Here is a 16913-nt window from a genome sequence, read left to right on the forward strand (position 1 = left end):
CAGCCCTTAGTAAACATGAGCATCAGAGCTGGGAGAATTCCAAGGAGTGCACAAGAGACTACCACCTCTGCCCCTATTTCTCAAATCGGGGGAAGTATTTGCCTGGAAGGGTTTTCCTCAGTGTCATGTGAAACCTTAAGAAGCACTGGTTAATTAGCGCTTGAAAATTCCCTCTGAGATTGGGACCTCTTGGTTCCCAGAGAGTCTATGGTGCTCCTTATCTCATGGACAGCATCAGCAAATGTCAGTATGACATAAATCTTAAAAATGCAGCCCTGACAGTTTAATCTCAACCATAAACAAAGAATATAAAATACTGTTCCATTAAAGGGACTGCGGGATATCTCTGGAGGGAAAATTCATCAGTACAAAGACACACCCCAAGGGAAACAAACTAGGGGAGATGCACGTGCTGAAACATCTTTTGGCTTCAAACCTAGGGTGATTGAGCCACGCCCCTCTCGTAATGCAGATGTCGGCAAATCTGTTACCAGGATTCCAAGGGTGACCGTGTGACCTGGCTTGTTCAAGGTGGCTCAGTTTATGACTGTTTTACTGGAGTAATTAATTGCTGGGATCCCTTGCAGTCTCAAGAGTCCTGATTTGGTTGGTGATCTGATGAATGGTGAAATTGTTTTTAATGGCTCGAATAGCATAAAGAAACTTAACGAGTATTATGTATCCGGAGAATTGAAGCAACTTGGAGAAGAGGGGGCTCATATATATCCTGAGTCCCTAAAGAGACCTGATTGGCAGCACTTGGGGGACTTTTCCTGTGACATAGGATGTCACAACGACTCAGCCCCGTTTTGCTGAAGAATGATGCCATAATTTGAACGTACTGTCCACGCCTGCCTCTGGAGCAGACCAGTGTGGTACTTGAGTTTTCAGGGCACTCTCAAGCCAGCTGCCTAGACTCACTAGCTTGTTTTCCAGGTAGCAGTCTAGAACCAATAATTAAAACTTTCAGGGTGGGCATTTTCCACGAGACCCTGGTTTCAGTCACTCCGAATCACTTAACCCGTCATATTGGTGCTTCCTTTACAGATCTTTTTAATTTTCCTTTGGGTCTAAGTCCACTCAAAATTTTGGTTTGCCTTTCATCCTTGGCTGCAGGCCATGGGTTGTGGTTGAGGACCCATAGGCATTTTGACGAAACCAAAAATGACCACTGTTGCTTCAATTCTCTTGCTGCTGCCTCAGGTTGTGTATGCAGAAGGATTCGAAGTGACTTTTGTACATGGTTCTAATCAAGATCTATCATCCCTCCTGCTAAAAAAGGGGAGTAAGGAATGCATTCCATATTTTGTATAAAATATAGCTTTTTTTTTTGTAAATTCTCATTATTTAAGTCACATTTCTGGCTTGTCAGAACCCTCTAAAATTTTCCCACCTAAGGAAAGTTTTTTTTTCTATAACAAAATAATGAGTTTTTATTCCAACATAGAACTATTTTATTCCAAAATAGTTTCATTCCAAAATGGAATTGTGCTGGTGGTCCACAGTACTGCTTCCGAATTTGCTTCTGACATGCTTCAAACTTGTCTTTTTGCCATGTAAATATACTTAACATACCAGGAATTCACACAAAAGAGTTAAATTAGGTTTCTGGATTGTAACAGAGGAAAAAAAAATAAGGAGTTAGTCCTGTGCTGTTCAACATACAGCTATTAAATTTAATTACAATTAAGTATAGTTAGGAATCCTGTTCTCAGCCTCACTTGCCACACCGCACGTCAAGTGCTCTCCAGCAATTATGAGGAGGAGTAAGTCAGAGTCATTGGAAAAGTCTTCTGTGTAGAAGTCAAGACAAAAAATTAGAGCAAAGAGCATTTTCTGAGTGGTTCTTCCTTTTCCTTCTCTGCCTTCTCTTTCCTCTTCCCTCACCGTCACTGTCATCATGATCAAGTAGCTAACCTTTTTGGACATTTATGACACGCAAGCCACTCATCTAAATACTTTTTTTTAAAAAAAGATTTTATTTATTTATTTGACAGGGAGAGACACAGCGAGAGAGGGAACACAAGCAGGGGGAGTGGGAGAGGGAGAAGCAGGCTTCCCGCGGAGCAGGGAGCCCGATGCGGGGCTTGATCCCAGGACCCTGGGATCATGACCTGAGTCGAAGGCAGATGCTTAATGACTGAGCCACCCAGGCTCCCCTCATCTAAATACTTTTAATAGATTTTAAAAAAGTAATCCTCCTAAGAATCCCGTGGAGTAGGTATTCTTGTCGTGCCCACATCCAAGTTGAGGCAATCGAGATACAGAGAATTAAGAACTTGCCTGACCCTGATGGCTGGTAAATGATGGAACGCAGACAGATACCCAGCCTGACTCCAGAGCTTGCACGTTGAACCACTAGGGAGAGCAACTGCATCTTCTTAAGTTGGCCGCCCATTGGGGTTTGAGCCTAGTTAGAAAAAGACATAGCCACTGATTGAGGTGGAGTATGGGAGGGGATGACAGCCAAGCAGGGAAGATGGGGAACAGCCGTTGTGGCCACAGCTATTCTTTGTTATACTTGTCAACTCTACTTCCCACAGAGGTCCTGCTACCGCAGTCATATCCTCTCTTCCTACCCTCATTGCGTTCCTCCCCACCCCCCCACCCCCAGTCTTATTTGGAGAGTAGAGGGATTCATCTTGGGCTGCACCAGTGTTCAGCTGCACCAACCACATGAATTACAGGATGGTGGTAACGACTGAAGAATGAGATCTTTGTTGTGGACAGTTGGATGACATTCTTTAGTTACTTTGCTTTTTGTCTTTATTATTGTGTAAGAACTCAACATGAGACCTATCCTCTTAGCAGATTTTTAAGTGTACAGTATTGTTCACTCTAGGTACTGTGTTGGACAATAGAGCTCTAGAATGTACTCATTTTGTGTAATTGAAATTTTATACACATTGATGGGCAGCTCCCCATTTCCCCCACCCCAACCCTGGCAACCACATTTCTCCTCTTTGCTTCTATTCAGTTAGACCATTTTGGATACTGTGTATATACCCGTGGGATCATGCAATATTTGTCCGTCTGAGACTGGCTTATTTCACTTAGCATAATGTCCTTGAGGTTTATCCATGCCATCACATATTGCAGGATTTCCTGCCTTCTGAAGGCCAAATAATGTTCCATTGTATGTGTATACCACATTTTCTTTATCCATTCATCTGTCAGTGTTCACTTACCTTGTTTCCACATCTTGGTTATTGTGAATAGTGCTACAGTGAACATGGGAGTACAACTATCTCTTTCTTATAGGCCATACCATAGCTGCATCTTCCAATGTGTGGGACAGGAAATACCTTACTTCTGTCTGGGAAAGGGAGCCATAAGAAGGAGACATTGCTGGCTCTGGCCCTGGTAGGAACTAACAAAGAATAAACAAAGACCCAACCTCATTTATTACTGGGTGCCCTATCACCATTCCTAACTGACCCCTTTACTCTACCACACCTAACAATGGGCTGCCACACTAAGACATTTTTGATCTTTCATCTACTGTTCAGTGGATTAGTGCATATTGGTAAACTAAAATTTGGATATTCAGGGCAAAGCAGAATGGAATATCAAAACTTGATTAAGCGAGGTGGGTAGCAGGAGAGTTAAATAATTAGGCTGTGGCGGTAGGTCAAAGGTGTTGAATCCCAGTACTGCTATTAGTAAATTGTGTGACCTTGAGGACGTTATTTAGATTCCCAACACCCTTGGTTTCTTCATCTGTAAAATGTAGGTGAAAATAGTTCTTATCTCAAAGGTGTGTGTGTGTGTGTGTGTGTGTGTGTGTGTGTGATGAATTAATAAACAGAAAGCCCTTGGAACAGCCCCTTCTATAGGGTAAACCCTTAATACACGCAGACCGTTATTAACATCACCAACCTTCAGATTCTAGGTCTAATAAGATGGTGTAGTTGTGACATGATTAGTCTGTGCTTACCAATGTCAAAATGGTAATGCCTACATGTGTACCATGAGGTTAAAGAAGGATAAGATGAGAAAGAGGTTAGTGAACATTTGAACACTGCCATGTATGTTAATGTGTTCATCTGTGACACCAGAAATGATGAGTTGCCATTTTGTTTTCAAGAATACCAGTTTAGGGGCGCCTGGGTGCTCAGTCGTTAAGCGTCCGCCTTCAGCTCAGATGATCCCAGGGTCCTGGGATCGAGCCCCGCATCGGGCTCTCTGCTCAGCGGGGAGCCTGCTTCTCCCTCTCCCACTCTCTCTGCTTGTGTTCCCTCTCTCGCTGTCTCTCTCTGTCAAATGAATAAATAAATCAAATCTTTGAAAAAAAGAAAGAATACCAGTTTGGGGCACCTGGGTAGTGCAGTAGGTTAAGCATCAGACTCTTGATTTCAGCTCAGGTCATGATCTCAGGGTCATGGGATTGAGCCCCACATTGGGCTCCACGCTCAGCACAGAGTCTGCTTGAGATTCTTCCTCTCCCTCTGCCCCTTCTGCTTGTTCTCTCTCTCTCTCTCTCTCTCAAACAAATAAATAAATCTTAAAAAAAAGAGAATACCAGTTTATTTAAGGAGGGATCTAATTCTTTTTGTGACTTCTGTTTGTTAATTTTCATGACTGTCCTTGTTGCTCTATTGGATATGTTGTTTCATATTTTATGTGTTGTGGGGATGAGCCCATCCATAGGTCAGAGAAGTGAGTGTGAAGACAAGAAAGTGAGTGGCGAGTGATAAAAAGAGAGTAGCAGATATATGAAGAAAATAACTTATTTCCTACCTCAGAGTTGAGATATGTGATGAAACTGTGTACATAGAGCTGTAAAAGTTTTTGTTTGTTTTGGTGTCATGCAATTTCATGAGAGATTTTTTTGGCTTGTTATTTTGTATTTTAGTTATCTTACCAGAAAAGAAATTCTTCTCTTGCTGGGCTTGGGATACAGTTATTTATCTTTTTCTGAGCTGTTAAGCAGTTAGAAATCATTTTTCAATGGCAACTTTTGATATACATGATGGTTGAGATGGAGTGGGAGTTAAAATTAGAATAGTTGCAGTAAGTAAAAATCTTGAAAGTAGTAAGAGAATTTTAAACAAAATATGATAATACATAGCCTATAAGAATCCATGATTATTCATAATTTATTCATAACTACATTGAAAATGTGGAACTGTGCATAATTCTTTGGTGTATTTTTAAAATTTAAATACTGAATTTAAAATTGAGAAGAGCAATATACTTTCCTATAACCTGAATAGTTCTGGAGCATTAAAGGGATGTATCAATAAGCACCATAATATTCTACCATCCTCTTGCATCTAACATTGGGTTCAGTTTACATTAGCAGGTACTTTTTTGTCCATACAGTTTAGCATTTATAGTGCATCTTAGGCCTGAGGCCATGTAGTGGCTTCCAGAATTATGCTGGGTGCCTTTGGCGGGGTGGGCACTCAAGTTGTTTGGAGTAAGCAGACATTAAGAAAAAGCACTTAAGTTTCAGAAGAGTCTTTGTTTATTATTTGAAAGTCAGTGTCTTGCTCTTTCTCTTTCTCTCTGTTCCCCACTCTTGATTTTGGAGGTTCCAAATAATCTTTCTATGCTCACAGTGGTCCACAGACCAGCACCATGTATCCCCTGGGGCTCATTAGAGTTTCAGGCTCTCAGGCCCCACTCCAGATCTGATGAATTGGAATTTGCATTTTAACAGGATCTTCAGGTGATTCGGATACACATCCACGTCTGAGGAGCCTGCCATATGGGATGGGTCAACACTAGGCTGATATTTTTATCTATACTCCTGGAAGGATTGGTTAATTTTCCAAACACTTTGAAAGATTCAGGATCACTTAATATTACTGTTGGAAGCTTGTAGCTTCTATATGTTTCCAATATGGAGGATTGTTCATATTATGTTAACAGCATGAGTCATGGGCAACCATTTATTGGTTATCTACTAGTTGTTGGGCTTGGCAGAGAATGTCTCATCAGTATACTTTCTCATTTAATCTTCTCAACAACGCAACAGAAGAGGTTTTAGTGAGCCAGTTTATACGAAAAAGAATCCTGACGCTTGGGGAAGAGATTATTTGCAAAATGTTAGATATATGATGTTAGAGTTGAAATTCAAACCCAAGACTGTCTTAGCCTAAGCTTATGTTCCCCACTCCCCTGACTTTCTTTCTCTATTGCTGCCCTGCTGTTGTGTTCCATTTGCCATAAGGAAGGGCATGGAATAGTCCATTCATCTGGATCAGGAAACAAGAGGGTGTAAGAAATGTATGTTGGTATTTATGGTGGTTGTGATTTCTCTATTTCCAGATTCTGACTTCTAAATGTCTAGTATAAGTTTCCTTAAGTCTGTAAGATCTTTGCATAATTTTGTGGATTTTCTTCTGCAAATGTGAAGGCAGAGAACTCATACTTTCTTTAAATCAAATTCTCAAAAAAGCCAATGTCTTATAAATTAAGAACTATCACCTTTCTCATCTGTATCCCACTGACCCTTGGCCACTGGAATTCCCACCTGTCTGCTGGCATCATTGAAATCCTCCCCATCACTAGACTTTCCCTGTACCTATTCCCGAATCATTCTTTCTCAATCCCAGAAAGGCATCAGAACCAACCCTCAATCTTTAAAAAAAAAAAAATAATAATACAGGTGCTCATGCCCTTTCTCAGACCTTTTGAAATATGATCTTTGGGAATGGAGCTCAGAAGTCTGTATTTGTAAGAAGCCCACAACTGATCCTGACCTAGAGAGCAGTAAGTCAGCACAGTTTTCTTTAACGCCATTGAACAAAAGAGGATACTTCATGCATGCCCCAGCATAGAATAATCTCCTGGCGGGAGACCGAAAGTGGACCCAGTCCTCCCACAAGGGGATCATCACCAGCTCATATGGGCTAGAATTTCTAAGGTGCTGAGGCATGCAGAAAGACCTGGGAGACTCCATTTTTCCCTCTACTCTCCTGGAAAAATTCTTTTGTATTGCCCACCGCTTCTGAGACTGGCATCTCAGATGTTGAGAGAATGATGTTGAGAGAATAGCGTCCTGAAGATGTTTTGACAAATTGATTTGACTTTTCAGTTATCTTCTTCCTGAGAGAATGAAAAAGAAAGTTCCAAGGAGTTTCTGGGAAGAGATTGGAATATTCAACTAAGTTTTGCCATCGCTGATATGTTTTAGGTCGTTGGTATTGCTACCACCTCACCTCCTTCTTAGCAAACCGAAGTTTTTCTCCATTCATCTGTGTCTGCTAGAAATGCTTGACATTTCCCACCCACATAGGTTCTGATGCCATCACTTTCACTCCTCTCATCTATTCACCTTTGGAGGAAGATGGGCTGTTTTGTCATGGGCATACAGAGTGGTGATTGGTGGATAGGGACTTGTGGTTTTCCTTTACTTGTTGTAATCATGCCTTAGTTCACTATGATGATCTACCATTTCTTCTTTGTTTCAGAGAACTGTCAAAACTGTCAGCTAACATTTATTGAGAGCTATGATTTGTACAGGGCAAGTTTAGGAGCTGAATACCAACAGTTTGTCAAAGAAAAGCTAGCAGGCTCTGTTTCTATGGAATGGTAGGATGTTTGAGGTCATCCTGTCCAGTATCTATACAGCGAGGCTTCAAGATACCTCTGTGTCTTCTAGGGGAGTTGTTGACTTCACAACAGCTGTTTTGGCTTTCAACAGCTTGCACTGAAAGGAGGTTTGTTCTTCAGCTGTGCTAAGTGCTCTCTCTCTGGACCTTCTAGTCAGGATTCTGGTTTTGTCCTCTGGAGTTTTGCAGAATCAGCCAAACCCTTCCTCACACAACCATCTCTGGGAAGCTGTTGCAGCACCTAAACTTCTCTTCCCGAGCTACGACATGACTCCTCATGGGCATTATTTTCCCAGACTAACATACCAGTCACAACCAAATATGGTAACGAGAGAGCCAGCAAAGACTGAATCATAATCACGTGTCAGAAACCAGGTCCATTCCTGGTTTCTTTCCCCCTCTTCTGATGCCCGTTCATTTAACTCTGTTCTGTTCTTGGCCTCTTAGATATATTTATCCTTACATTTTATTTTATAGGATCCAAATACTGGTGGTAGCAATACTAACGACCTCTCTTTTAAGAGTCTTCTAAGAGAGTTATCTAAAATAAAATTAATACTTTTAAAAGATGCTTTAAGGTCCAGAATCCATCTTCAGTAAATATTTGCACAAAGGCATTCTGATAACCATTTGATGTGATCTATAGCTATTAGAGTATTTTAAAAATAATTCTGTCTTTCCTGGTGATTCGTATCTACAGAAAGATTTCAAATCATGAAACTACATCATTAAAATCATCTCTGCCTTATCTGGTTTCTATATTAAAACTTATTCCGTGTTCATGTCACGATGCTCTTAAACAAGTCAAAGGTTTTTCTGAATCTAAGGCTTTTGTAGGCAGCCTCTTCTTGGGTAGTAGCTGTCAAATGTTTCATGTTGCTAATTTTAAGTAGCTCATTTCTGTGATTTTTAAACTATGAATTTCTGGGAATGGGCACAGAAATTATACTGCCTTTTTCATCACGAAGATAACCTTGTAGGTCAAGACGGTAAGAACAGAAGGAATTTTGAATACCTGAAATGATTAATATTTTAGAAAAACTTCCTAATAAGTTAAAGTAAAATTTTTTTCATTGATTTATTATAATAAGCTTCAGAGAAAAGGTGATGTAATCCAGTTAATCGGTAACTGCTAGAATAATTCACTCAGCCAAAAGAAAAATTCCCTAAGCCTCTCTTCCTTTCCTTCCCCCTAGAACTGATGGATAATGGTGCAGTGCTTTGGGAAACAGCTCTATTGCAATACAAGAAAAAAAACCCCAAACAAACCTCTTTTAATTCTTACTGCATAAAATGAAACATAAAGAAAGGCAGTACGGTAGAGGCTAGCCTGATTATACTTTTCATAAGGTGTTTGAAAATCCTTCAGATTTCTTAGACCTCAGATTCACCTTCTGGAGAACATGTGAAGAAACCGGAAGCTACATATTTCAAATAATTGCTCTTCACATGCGGTGGTGTGTTGGAGTAGGTTTGTACTGGCTTATGGGACCTATTTTTAATTTTCCGGAAATTTGTCAGCTGACTGACCTTACATCGATAACTTCACATGGGCCATAGTGGGCGCATTTACACCATGGAAATTGGCCAACAGCTCAGAGCTGGTTGTTAAACGTTTACACGTTCATCATCGTATGTGGGTATTTGTAAAAAGTTTCTAGGATACTCGTGGGAAAACAAATATCTTGATTAAAAAAATGAAAGTTATCCATTGATATTGGAACTCTGACATTGTTTTTATAGACTTGCAATGTTAGAAATATCTTCTGTATTTTGTTTATCCCTCTTTCTTCAATTAGGATCTTACTAGATACATGCTAGATGTCATTCATAAGAGGACTTTAAAATGATATGTTATGGCTAATGCATAATTTATATTTTGAAAAAGAATTCTGGAATGCATCTCTGCAGAATAATTCTGTAATGTATTCTGTGTTGGCTGCCCATTAAAAATCAGATGAAGTGAGATTTTACTTTCAAGATGCCATGTAAATTTAGTTATTTTAAAATATGACTATGAAGGAGGAAGCAAGAGGGGTAATATAATCTTCTACACTCTGTATTGTCTTCTGCAACTGTTTTTTATTCTTTTGCCTTTCCTTGTTTTTTTTTTCTTCTCTTTATTCTCTCTTCATCTCTTCTGTAGAAGAATCTATTTTCATATCTGTACCCACCCTCTTCTATTATTTATTTGGCCCTTGGAGATTTGGATTTCTTTTAGGAATACACTCAGCATTTTAGGCTGCTAAAATATGCTAAAACATGAGCCAATTAATGACGTATTTATTGACAAATTTTCGGAAACTTGCAGGGTTCATTCTGCAAGAGTGATTTACAAGCTCTAATATGTTAGAATGTCAAACAAGTGGAAACAATTAGTAGCACTAATGTCTTAACCCCAGGTTTACCACTGAGAGAGGGAGATCATTGATGGAAAGGCCCATCTGTTCCAGAGATGTTTCCAACTTGCTTGCATAGCCATTTGTAAATCAAATCTGTTCAGTCATTGTGCTGCTTGGATAGCTATTTATATGGCTCTTTCTCAAAATCTTTGGTGAGGTGCGCAATTTGCCATGATATTTTTGAGAAATAGGGTTTTATTTTTGGATGCTCTAGTTATTCAGCAATGTGTTTGGTATATTACATGTACTGGGAACATGTGTTTTGAAATTGTCACCAGCTTGAAGAACTGTGAAATCAGTGAATGAAGTATACCTTTCGAATGAGTTAGTGGACTTATATTTTGGCAATAATCTGATGTTGGAGGAAGAATAGATTCATCTCAGTAGGAGTTTCGTCTCTATTTACAGAATGAAAGATGGAAAGTTTCTGTTACTATAATCAAGTTCTTTCTTAAAATACCCTTAACCTACTTACTTTTTTCTAAATAATGATGCTACACTTCTTACCTAGAGTTTCACAGCTTACAATCTATTTTCACATTTATCTCATTTTCCATTCGATATTTGCCCTCAGCTCCTTTCTTCCCATATCGAGGTCATTGAATAATTGACTCTAAGATTTGAAAGGGCTTTCCAAGTCATCTGATCAAGGCCTCTCCCCAGTGGTCAGCCTGTCAGCTATTTTCCAAGAGGACAAAATATTAGAGACAGGTAGGCTGACCCTTGGGTCAAATAAGGTAGTGAAAGTAAAATTTCCTTTTTGTGAGAAGGAAATTTTTTTACCATTTTTTACTTTTACCTCTTTCTTTTCTTTTCTTTTTCTTTTTCTTTTTAAGGCTCAGCCCTACTGGGCCTGTGAACTTCTGCTCTAGGGGCTCTCTGGTCACTTTAATAAAGGTCATTAATTCCTACCATTTCAGGGCTTTGCCAGTCTGCTGTGAGCTTTAAACTTCACCCATGTGCTAAGCCCAAAGGGTATGGGTTTCTGGGGGTGTAAAATACTTATGTTTTATTTTTGAAGCAATAGATGTTTCTTTAAATTTCTTTTTTTTTTTTAAAGATTTTATTTATTTATTTGAGAGAGAGAACGTGCACAAGTGGCGAGGGAGGGCCAGAGGGAAAGGGAGAAGCAGGCTCCCCACTGAGCAGGGAGCCCGATGCAGGGCTCGATCCCAGGACCCTGGGATCCTGACCTGAGCTGAAGGCAGATGCTTAACTGACTGAGCCACCCAGGCGCCTCTTTCTTTGTTTCTTTGTTTCTTTGTTTCTTTCTTTCTTCTTTTTCTTCCTATATTACTTCCTTCCTTCCTTCCTACTTTCTTTCTCTCTCTCTCTCTTTCTTTCTTTCTTTTTGTGATTTAGTTATTTCAAATCACATTAATAAACAATTGGAGCAAAAGAGTTACAAGTACGGAACTTAAAATCATTTGCCTCCTCAGTTTGGAATTTATTTATTTCTGCCTTCAGTAAAGCTTTGGATCTGATTTTAAAATACCCATCAGTTAAAATACCCATCAGTTATTCTTATATAGTTCTGATGAGAATACAAATCCAATCAGGTACATTGATTGTTCTGTGATGCAGATGAAAAAGATGGAAACTCGGCCCAACCAGGCTGGGTTTGGTTTGTCAGATGTTTATCTTTTAACGGTTGCTTGATTGATGATCGTGTGCCATGCTAAGTAACTGGAAGACAGATGGTTACGTGAAATTGCGATAAAATGGATGCAACAGGGGAACTGTACTTCCCGAGCCAATGCCATTGGCAGTTTGGCCACCTGCGCAAATATGATGCCTCGGTGCAGGATCAGGAACTCAGGCTAATCACTGTGTAAGAAGGAAAATGAATTAGATGTTGAGTGCAGAGAGCGTAAGGGGAATGTAAAACCAACCATCCCCAAGTGGACTGAGAGTAGTTCTTGCTGCCTTTTCTTCCTGTTGCTAGGAGAGAGATGAGCTCACGCCTGGGTGCGTGTGCATTACGAGCTGTATCCACGAGAGATGACACAGCTGCTAAACCTGGGATTTGTTCTCTGTCGACACTGTAAACAGACATGCACACATCATCTGTTGCACAGCCTGTTGTAAACTCCAGCTCTAGAGCCGCAGAAAAGAAAATTAAGTGTTGGGGAAAAGCAGTCAGTCCTCTGTTAAATAAATGGTGGGTAAACTGACACAGAGAGGCTTATTCAAAGTCTGAAGCCTTCCATTTTATCTCTATTTCTAAATTGAGGATTCTGCAGTCAAAGTCTCTTCAGAACTCTTTGTTTAGACTTTACAACAAAAATAGCCCTAGGGAGTTCTTGCCTAGAGGTTTTGTGGTTCTCTTGTGACCAGGGAGATTAATATTCTTTCTGGGAAATCAGCTGTTCACACAACACGGCTGCCTTCATTCCCAAAGAAGAATTTCCATTCCTGCCTGGGAATGCCGGATATAGCGACAAGTGTTGAGGTCTCTAAATATTGCCCCCAGGGTATGGGCTCCCTGACCCTACCTCAAGTCCCCTTCAGTTTATTTGTTTGTCCCCCCTCACTGCGCCAGAAAGTTTTCGGGTGCCCACAGCTGCACCTGCATCTCAAGGGCACACTTTGTACTGTCAGTCACGCTGCTGGGAGGTTGGGAGTGAGAAGCACGACCAATCATTTATTCATGGACTCGTGAATTTATTTAATCGATATTTATTGTGCTCTAGCTGTGTTTCAGGCTCTCCCTTGGGCGGGAGTGATGTACTAGTGAGCTGTAGTAGATACCATCCCAACACTGATAGACCTTGCAGTCTGGGGTGGAAGATCAAACAATCACGCTGATGAATGTATATATTCACCCTGAGGTATTAAAAATAACAAAAGAACTGGACTAGACTAAAGGTACTCTGAGGAAACCATAGTGTTCCACGGTTAGGAGAATGTGAAGGGCAAAATGTGTGTGTGTGACAAGTCAAGAGCATCCATCACAGGCCAGAGCCCTGTGGCGGAAAGACAGGGAGTGAAGGAGGTGCCTCAGGAGACTGGGGAGGTGGACCAGGCCGAACCACAGGGGAATTAGAGCTCTTGTAGAGAATTTTGGCCTTTATGGTGAAAGCAAATGGGAAGTTAGTTAGCTGATGGGTTTTAGGTAGAGGGGACCCAATGAGGGTTGTGTTGTAAAAAGATAAATTTGGCTTTGGGAGGGCAAAGGGCTGGAGAAGGGCCATTCAGGTGGTAGGACTATTCCAATTTAGAACCTTGAAGCTGGTTGGTTATGTATCCGACATTCCTTCATCATTGCCTCACTGCTGAACACGGTTCGTGCACATGTCTGTGTCCTCCTCCAGACCTCACATTCCTTGAGTTTAAGAATGCTGCTCTGAGCTGTAGCGTTGGACACCAAGGTTTGCATGTACACATCCAACAACACTGTGACTTCTTCATCTTATAAGACACGTCAGTAGGCTTAGCACAGCTCTTCTGTATTCTGGTGAGAGCGTTATCTAGCAATCTAATTTATTCTGGAAGGCAGAGGACAATAAAAATACACTTGCCTTTTCTTTTGCTAATTCGTATGTGCCTTGAATTTTATTTCCATATATTAATGTCTTCTATAAAATGACCTTTGTAGTTCTATCTTCATGTCAAACTCAAGCATTGCTATTGTTACTAGTATTACTATCTCCTCACAAATATAATAAACATTTTGGGGGAGATTTGCTTCTGAGAGCAATTTCCTACAGATTGAAGAAACAAAACCATATTGGAAATTTTCTCACTTTAAAAGTCAGGGCCTTGTAGCAATAGGGAGTGGTGTGATTTGTGGCAGAACCAGGAGAGCATTCAGATTCAAATACAAAATATACTGTGACCACCAAACAAACACTGGGGGGCTAAGTGAGTATGAGTTTGCTATTTCTCCTTTAAATGATTAAATATTTTTTAAATCCGGGGACGTAATACAAAATTTCAGTGAGTTCATCTACTCTTATGGGTTATGGGCCAAGCTCTTTTGAGTGACTGAAGCCTCACACAAAGCTGTGCTGGGGTAAGGGGCAGGACCAGCCTGCCTCCCACAGTGTGGTCTTCTCAAATAACTCTGCAAAATAGGCTTGTAATACTCCTCTGGCTACTCGATCTCTATTTTCTTTTGTAACGGACGGCTACCCTTTCTTCTGCGCCTCAATCAAATTTATAACCTGTAAGGGGAAGGTATAAAGCACCGAGTTTGACAGAAAAGAAGCAGGTTATTATGACTTTTGAAATCAGAAGCAAAGGAAACATCTCTTCTCACATACCTTGTGGGTAAGTCCCTAGGCACAGTTTTATTAGCGACTTTCCCTCAAAGTGAAAAATGAGGGGCCTATAAATAGCCCTGATCCTGCTCCTGCCTGATCCTTAGATTAAGATTAGTTTAGATGCAGGTTGAGAGGTCACACAAGGACACGGTTTTCTGTGATTAGCAGTCATTTAAATCACACACTCAGGGATCTCATGCAAAGGATACTTAGATAACATATTTCCAGAAGAAAAATAATTCCAGTGTTGTTTTTTTTTTTTTTTTTTAATCAGAGGTGCGGAGTCCTAGAGATTTTGTAAGTGGGAAAATCCTTTCCACTGCAGAAATCGGGCCTGGGGGATGGATGAAGCAGAAGAGAGCAGAACAATAGGATTAATGAAGAGCATTTGTTGCTATGCTCTGCAATTTCATCACTCCTAAATGCAACAGAGCCGCAGAAACAGGCAATAGTGATTCGTGTCTGAATTCTGAGCCCTTCAGCAAAACGTATCCTCTTGAGGCTGCATTTGTACAATAATGACAATAAAGATATTTGTCTTCCCCGTTTTAGTGGGCTGTTGTAAAGAGAAAATTAGACTATATGTGGTAAAGCATGTCACACTGATAAGATAATGTGACATAATAATAACAATAATAATAATTATAGCAAACACATAGCACTTGTTATTTGCCAGGCACTGTTCTAAGCTTTTATATGTATTCTTTTGCTTAGTTCTTACAATAATTTTATAGGTAGAATAATTTTATAGTTTTCTCATTTTATAGGTGGGAAAAGAGAGCCACAGAGAGCCAAAGCAACTTGCTCAAGCCTTGCCAGTAAGACTTGATGCGAGGATTTGAACCCATGCAGTCTGGCTCCAGAAGTTCATGCTTTTAGTACCTAGGATTAAAAAAAAGTGTATGTGGGTGGGGGTGGGGGGAAGCTTTTAACTAAATGAGAAGACCAGCGTTTGAATCCTGGCTTCATGGGCTGTGTTACTGTGGTCAACTTTCTTAAGCAGTCTGAACTTCAGTTTGCTCATTATAAAATAATACCTACTTTTAGATGTTTGGTGAGCATAAATAAAAAATGCGAAGTTCGGTGTTTAATCAATAGAAGGCAAGCTATACATTATTATTGTTGTTTGGAATATTTTGACATACATTTACTTATTAATTTTATTATTTTATTTTTAAAAAAAGATTTTTATTGACTTTTTGAGAGAGTGAGCACGAGCCAGGAGGAGGGGCAGAGGGAGAGGCAGCCTTCCCTCGATCAGAGAGCCCGACGCCCTGCTCGATGCCGGGACCGCGGGATCATGACCTGAACCGAAGGCAGACGCTTAGCCGACTGAGCCACTCAGGCGCCCTGGAATACTTTGATATTTAAAGTAGATTTATTGGATATCTTTTCTGGAGGGAGAAGCAGCTGTCAGCTATGTGTAGTAAATTAGTAGATATACAACATACTCCTAACTGTATGCCATTTGTCTTCTATTCAGAGCTATAGAAAATGTCTCCACACCATTGATTTTTGGTCTTTTAGGTGAGCCTGAATTTAAATACATTGGGAATATGCACGGTAATGAGGCTGTTGGACGGGAACTACTCATTTTCCTGGCCCAATACTTGTGCAACGAATACCAAAAGGGCAACGAGACAATCGTTAAGCTGATCCACAACACTCGAATCCACATCATGCCTTCCCTCAACCCGGACGGCTTTGAGAAGGCTGCGTCTCAGGTGAGTTCCAGCCAGCCCAGAGCAGGGCAGGCTCCCTTCATTTGTGTTTGTACATGTGTGCTTATCTGTAAGTAATGCTGCACTCACATGAATCTTATGGACAGGGCAGGGGAGGATATAAGTGATATGCTCTTCAACTTGCTGGTAGGAAAAAAGTTCAGAAGGTAAGGGATGGCGGGTGAGAGTTTCTTCAGCAGAGTTTGCGAATGAGAAATTTGGTGAAGTCAGTATTTAATTAATGTTTTGTTTTGTTGTTAAATAAATCATATTGATTCACCCACATTTGTGACTAGGTAAATTTCCTTTCTTCTAAAAAGCTGGAAGTAAGACTACTGCCAAGTGTTGAAGAGTAATGCCATTGCTGCCTGTGAATGAAGTGATGTCATAGCGCCCTCTATTGACATCAAGGAAGAAAAATTTTGGCCAGATCAATGTTTCACGGGTGTTTAATTCTTGTCTATGTATGATGAGTAAAGTAAAACAAAACAAAACAAAACTAAACAACAACAACACAAAACAAAACAAAAAAACCCCGCCACCAACAAAAACCCCTCCTACCTGTAAAATGAAATTAATACATTTTAACTGTTAGAGAAACTGGAAAGTAATCACACTTTAAGAGAAGATAAATGGTATGTGTTCCCTTTTCGTTTGCACAGGCATGGAGAACATTAGTTGTTTTCTACAGTGTGAAGCGATTTCCTTATTTTTTGGGAGTATTGGTATGTTTATAGTTAGGGGGTTGATTTTTACCTTAAAAATAAAAAATCCAGTGACCTGACAGTTTGACATTGTAAGAAACCCAGAGAATTTCTCTAAATAACATTGATATAATTTCTAAAGTTAGAAAAATTCTAATAACATAGAGAATTAAATTGTTTACTATTTTAAGGTGATATTCAGATCTGTAAGACAGAATGGACAAAAGATTATCATTGTTATTTTCTGTAATGGATTTTT

At 40.0% G+C, this 16913-nt stretch overlaps 1 protein-coding gene across 1 annotated transcript in view; it reads left to right on the forward strand.

Annotated features, from left to right (window-relative positions):
- The window catches only part of CPE (carboxypeptidase E), a 121406-nt gene that overhangs the window by 66797 nt on the left and 37696 nt on the right, over positions 1 to 16913 (forward strand). The window contains exon 2 of the mRNA XM_027600004.2: positions 15757 to 15953. Within this exon, the coding sequence (XP_027455805.1) occupies positions 15757 to 15953 (197 nt within the window). The remainder of the gene's footprint in view (positions 1 to 15756; positions 15954 to 16913) is intronic.

Source organism: Zalophus californianus, chromosome 2 (assembly GCF_009762305.2).
Source record: "Zalophus californianus isolate mZalCal1 chromosome 2, mZalCal1.pri.v2, whole genome shotgun sequence".
Lineage (NCBI taxonomy): Eukaryota > Metazoa > Chordata > Mammalia > Carnivora > Otariidae > Zalophus > Zalophus californianus.